The sequence below is a fragment of the Olea europaea genome, chromosome 20 (genome assembly GCF_002742605.1).
Source record: "Olea europaea var. sylvestris chromosome 20, O_europaea_v1, whole genome shotgun sequence".
Lineage (NCBI taxonomy): Eukaryota > Viridiplantae > Streptophyta > Magnoliopsida > Lamiales > Oleaceae > Olea > Olea europaea.
Genome location: NC_036256.1, coordinates 720,076 through 726,698, shown reverse-complemented (window position 1 = coordinate 726,698; position 6,623 = coordinate 720,076). Strand labels below are relative to the sequence as shown.

At 34.8% G+C, this 6,623-nt stretch overlaps 1 protein-coding gene across 1 annotated transcript; it reads left to right on the top strand.

Annotated features, from left to right (window-relative positions):
- The first annotated feature begins 508 nt into the window (after window positions 1-508).
- On the top strand, window positions 509-1,071 carry LOC111369189 (RING-H2 finger protein ATL13-like). The gene has a single exon (XM_022990664.1). It carries the CDS (start codon window positions 509-511, stop codon window positions 947-949), a length of 441 nt encoding a protein of 146 aa, XP_022846432.1. The 3' UTR covers window positions 950-1,071.
- The last annotated feature ends 5,552 nt before the right edge of the window (window positions 1,072-6,623 follow it).

Here is a 6,623-nt window from a genome sequence, read left to right as displayed (position 1 = left end):
TGTGATATGATTTATCAGTTATTTTATTTAATATTTTTTAGTCAAATTTACTTAACATGTCGTAGGAGTAAAAACAAAAGAGAGACTAAATTTGCCGCGTTAAGTATAGCAGTAAATTGTATATATTTTCCCAATTAAGTATGCTTGCGTACTTTGAATGCTTTGTTAAACATAGGTCATGAGTTATCTTAATATTAACCCTAGTAAATAAATATGAGTAGGCCAGGTATTATCTGTCGCAATATAGAAAAACAAGTTCAAAGTAAATATTCGAATTTAGTCCAATAACCAAACAAATCAAAACAAACTTTCATCTAGTTGCCTCAATTTTCTAGTCCGCCGCCCTAATTTTTCCCTACATTTAAGTCAACAAAGTCACTTGTTTTGATAATAATATTTTACTTTGCAGTCAAAATAATTAACTTAATTTCGTCGTGTTTGTAGGGCTACATATACATCCATTCCCTTGTAGAATATATAGATTCTGAGTCAAAGACAATCCAAGAAAATGATTCAGATCATAGTGCCTCAGTCAGTTGTGTTAACCTTTATAGTTCTGGTTGTTACACAGGTGAAGTGGGCATGGGATTACCTTCTTTACCAATCCTTCTTTCACCCTTATAGTTACGGTATCAAATTACCGGAATATTTTGATGATCATACCGTGACGCACTATCAAAACAATGCAGATCAGGCCGAATATTCAATAGAATGTGCTGTTTGTTTATGCAGGTTTGAAGAAGGAGATGAAATCAGAGAACTGAGATGTGACCATTTATTTCATAGAGTTTGTTTGGATAGGTGGCTTGGCTATGGTCGCGTCACATGTCCCATCTGCCGGAATAATCTAAGACTGGCGCCATCTGTGGAGGAGCTTCACCAGGAAATTATTATTATCAACTTCAGCGCCACCACATCCAGGGATCGCTGTGCATGGTGGCTACGTTGAGTCCAGTATGCCATATTTCAGAATATTATTAATTTCGTGTTGCTGTGTAGAACTTCTATTTCCATGATGAAAAGATATTAATCAATGATGAAATAATTTCAAGTATATTAGTTTTTGGATCTTATATTTCTCTTAAATTTTCATGTATGCTTTGCATGGAAAACATAGAAGGATCATTGATCTCTGATAACCAACGTTGTTAAAGTAGAAATTCTACTTGAAAAGACTCTTTGAAGATCATTAACGTTGATTCGAACCATCAATCATACAATTTCACACGTAGAAAGGTTCGATGTTTTAATTTTAGATTTGGGTTTCTTTCATTATTTGCTAGAGATTTATAATTTTTTTGTATAACATGGATTGTGATAGTCTATATGAAGTGATCTTAATCTGTTTCTAGGACAAGTGTAAAACCTAAAAACCCAAAAAAACCTAAAAACAAATAAAAAGGCTAAATTACTGTTTGGAAGAACTTAAATTACAATTATAATTTCTAATACCTTTCAAACTCGATATGTTATCGCAATAAAGCAAATTAAATAATTTAAGATTTTGCTTCAACCATATCCTTCGTAGTCCCCTTCACTTCCCCACACACACGACTGGGAGACACATGACACGGTCCGTTGGTATAACTTAGTACTATATGAAATATGCTTAACAATGTGAAAGGAACCTACTTTTTCAATTTGTATCCAAGCGATACGTTGCTTGCTTGCCTTACCTCCCCTCCATGTAGGCTAAACACTCAAAAAGGGCGGAAGTGCACAGGGGCAACCGCTCTATATTTTAAAAATTTTCTCGAGTTATACATATCTCCAATATGATTGCACATCCGAGTCTTGACAAGGTTCGTTTAAGAAAATAATCTTTATTGTAGCAGTAGTAAATGGAAGAATTGATGCCAATATTACAAACCAATATATTAATGGATACACTTTATTTTTTCTTCACAATCAACTTTTGTGCAAGATCACTAGAACCTCGTAATTCTCTAAAATCTCTTTCAATGAGGAAATCAATACATGTTTCAAGTTGATCAACAAGTACCAAGAGATCTATTTGCGAAAAATCGTTGGATATTACTTACAAGGTCGAATTAATTTGTTTTTATTGAAAGCAAAGAATGAATCATTTGGACAAACATGCTACACAGAGAAAAAAAAAATAAAAAATTATTACCCAAATTCTAAAAGGATAAAAATATTTCATCAATATGTTATCTATTATCAAACATTTAATTACTCATCACTTTATAAAAGATATATAGAGCAATGGGCTTGGATTTTTTACAATCTATCTTTGAGTGTACGTAGGGAGAAACTCTAAGAGAGATGTCATATTTGTTGAATGGATATTGGGTTTACGACTGACTAAGAGTACTCTTTTTTGCCATGTACTAATTCTCCCAGTGGGAGGCTCGCACGATGGGTTATTAGCTCAGCGCGCTCCTAATAATTGTGTCAAATGGGCCAATATTAATGATTAAACAAAAAAATGGCCCAATGGCATTCAAGATGAACCTAAAGAAGTGTAAATGTTCTTGATTTTATTTTCATTATTGGTTGGTAAAAAAATTGCGTCCAAGTGGCATTTCATCATTGGCTGGTCATTTTTTCACCAGCCAACGATAAAATATCATTTAGACATTATGTACACCAAAGTGTAAATTCTGAAATACATGTAGCAAAATCCAATGTCCTTTGGTAAGTGTAATAATTTTGTTTCCTTTTATTTTAAGTTTTATTTCTTTAAAGTTGGAAAAAAATAAAGAATAAATCAAAACGTTTTGGGAGCCATTGCCCCCCTCTTGCCCGAGTGTAGCTCAACCCTGCCTCTGCGTGAAAATCTCGACTTCGACACCATTCTCAAACATGTACATGCTACAATCAAAAGTTTCAAGAAAAACCAAATAAGTCCAAGAAAAGAAAGGCCCAAATGACCCAATCACAGAAGGAAGGGGAAAAAAAGAATCCTTAAAAGAACCCATGAAACCCAATGGTCCCATGATAGCTAAAAAAACAAATAAATAAAGGGAGAATGCACAACTGTAAATGTTTCAAAACACAAATTCAAAAATAAGAAATTTGAGAAAAAAAAATTCAAAAATCAAGTGATCACATTTTATGGCCTTTGATAAAATTTGGTGACCTATAATTTAATTAAATAATCATGGTCACGGTCACATACTAGATAAAATTCACACAAAGTTATGGTTATAAAGACAATTTGTGGGCACAGTTATGCATTTAATCATAAATTACACATTTTTATACGTCACAAATTATTAAATTAACTGATCACAATCACTTTTCATTTCACCTTATCCCACTTTACCACCTTCAGCACCACCCAAATCGCCATCGGTACCTCAATTCTATAACCCCCACTTGCACCCCAAATTCACAATCATTACCATCACATCCACTCCAAATCATAAACCACCACCATCACTTCCATCTCCACCCCTACTGCTATACAGGACCTGTGAAAAGAGAACAATAGAAAGAAGTTAAAAATGCCACTCTCATCTACAAATAATTGAAAAAAAAAAATATCATTGTGCCCATGTTAGCCACTAATACATGTGGCTCTTCTTGATTCCTGCAAATTCATTGAACATCGATTTACAAAGTTGTTGCTCACAACCTATTAAGTCGGTATTTTCTTGATACCTTCTAAGCCCTCCACTATTAGGCCTATATAAGAGATAAGGTAAATTTATAGGTTGTGTTTGGTAGTAACATTGCCTCTATAGCATCATCAATGTAAACTTCTTTTGCATATTCGACGGCAAAATCTTTTCCCGACAACATAACAACGCTTTCGCCACCCATGTAATCGCTCAAATAATTCTAAACAGATTGATTGAAGCAATACTAGGGCAGATTCTTGTACACTAAATTTTTTCCCTAGTGTTTGAAGTAATTTTTTGATAAATAAATACGCGAAATATATTGATTAATGTAAACAAATTGAACAAGTTTACTCAATTTCAATCAGATTCTTGTACACTAACTTTTTACCTAGGAAATCTTTTATATATAGAGATGGTACGTGCAAAAAAATTCGTTTTTTGGCTTTGTGGTTGGGTCTCATCTTGCAACAATATTTCCCATTATAAACACAAATTTCTGGTATTCACCTAACAACTAGTGGGAGTCCATGGAAATATCGAAAATGGACATGTGCGTTTTTTTAAAATTAGAGCAATTCAGTGTATTCAACCTCTAAATCAAGGCTAAAGATGGAATCATAAAAGAAGAGGAATATGAAGTCTCTGTCGGATATTAATTCGGGGGTGGACCCGCCCGTCTGTTGAATTAATTTTGCATTTAATGCACTGATTTTCGGTTCATAATCATAGTGTATAAAATGGCTTTAATTTTAAGCATTTAAAATACTAGGGAAAATCATGAAATGTATTTTACTTATGACATTGGAAACATATGAATTCGTAGGTATGTGCACAAACCCATAATATATCTATATAGCATAGTCTTGGAAAAGTTGGCTTGGCCCTATGTGGACCGTTAGCGTTCGAACTCGTCCGTATTTCAATTTTTAACCCAATTTTTCAAAATGATTTTGTTTAAGTTTCAAGAGTTTAATATGAATTTATCAAGATTTTGCCCTCATGTCACTCAAAATCAAACCCTCAATCAACTTGTCCAATCTCTTTGCACTACGAGAAAGCCCCTCACTTGGACCACTTAGAAACCAAGAATTGCATATCTACAACGAACGAAGGAAAACAAAGAACTCACTAAGTGAACGGAACCAATCATCTTTTTTTCTTTACTATCAACCAAAATAAAAGTCTGACAACATGAATACTTTTGACACTCTTTTGGAACCACACAAGTAACACGTTTGAGAACAAGAAAGTGTACAATTTTTTGTGCTAAACTGCACAAACATGGTTTACGCTGAATGAGGGGCCTTTGATAGTGAGAGTGATCATGTTTGTGTGGTTACGAATGTGCTCAGAAGAATACGACAGAAGATTCATTGTATTTATTGCTTAATCCAAGAACGTTACTTGTTAAACACAACCTAGAAAATTCAAACAGTTTGAAGACTGTCATGAGAAACACGAGATAGTACCATCTTGGAAACTTTCGGTTCTCTTTCATTTTTTTACATTAGTTTTTAAACTTAATGCAAACATTTGACTAAAAAAATAACAGTTTAATAAGAGTTTGAGAATTAGATAATGTTTGGACTCCATTTATTCAAAAAACTTAGGGGGTGTTCGCTTTGCGTTTCTGTTTTCTATTTTCTGTTTTCAATTTCATTTTGAGTTTTGTGTTTTGAGTGTTTGTTTTCAAATTGTTGAAAATACGTTTGGTTTGTCATTTTGAAAAACTATTTTTCAAAACAAAAAATAAGAAAATGTGTTTGGTTTACAAAATTTAGAAAACATTTTCACACACACTCTCTTAATACCGTCACCTATGAAGCATCATCTCCCACTTTCCGGCCACCATGGTCACTGGATCATAGTACCACCTTGAAGCCTGCAATGCTATCTATAAATCCCACCCAACAGTTGGCCCTAACTCCGGTCGAACAGGCCGAAATTTCTGCTCAAAATCAACAAGTCGCGAGGCCGAAAACTCCCATTTCGGTGACGATTTCTGCATGAATTGATGAAATTGAAGTGTTACCCATGGTTGTAGGGACATGATTCACCCTCAACTGATGCCAATCGACTGATTCAAATTGGCCAGAAACATGAATCGATATCGCTGCTTCGTTTTCGCTACTACCGTATTTGAGTAGATTCACATCTCAACGAATTGGTGTATTATTGGTTGATGTTAGGATATGATATTGTTCGCCTGGATGAGGGCTATCGACTGTTGGTGGTGCGCGACCGTGGACGTCGCCGGAATGGGAGTTTTCCGACAGAAAAGTGTGTGCGACATTTGTGTTTTTGGCTGGATTTTCTACTGCCTCCGGTTGATTTTGTGGCTGATGGTTGGTTGGGTATTGTAGAGGGGAATGAGGCGAGGCTTCTAGTGGTTGAAGCAGGTGGTTTCGTCGCTGGAAGGTGGTGATTTCGACAGTTGAGGAGGCTCGGGAGAGAGGAAGCGGGGAAATGTGTTCAGCCAGAAAGAGTGTCCATTTTCCGCGTTTTCCACAATTTCCGCCTTTTGGAAAGAAAACGCCCAAAACGTCATTTTCACGTTTTCCGTTTTCTTCAGTAATTTTTTTTTTTTTTTTTGCCGAAAACACGTTTTTGAAAATGGAAAACCAAACGCGTTTTCGACGTTTTCGAAAACTAAAAATGGAAAACGGCTCCAAAACGACAAAGGGAACACACCCTTAATTTTCCAAAACTCATTTTAACCACATATCTCCTATAAAATAATTTTACATGTAAATATAAAATTCTTCCTTATTTCTTAATCACAAATTTTTCAAAAAATCACTATTCGAAAAATTTCCTTAAAAAATGAGGGTCAAACACGACTTAATCTCCACGACTTTTCATGTACTATTATTTTGAAAGGCAAAAGAAAATCTATTTATTACATGTTATATTGTGGTTCGTGTTGTGCCAAGTGTTAGTGGAAAAATGGACGAAACGTGCGTCACCTGGGAAACATATCGTAGGAGGCACTGGGTTAGTTAACCCACTATGTCTTAACGTGACAAAAAAAAA

Coding starts and splice junctions, on each gene's coding strand:
- LOC111369189 (XM_022990664.1), top strand. CDS start 509: ATGATTCAGATCATAGTGCCTCAGTCAGTTGTGTTAACCTTTATAGTT.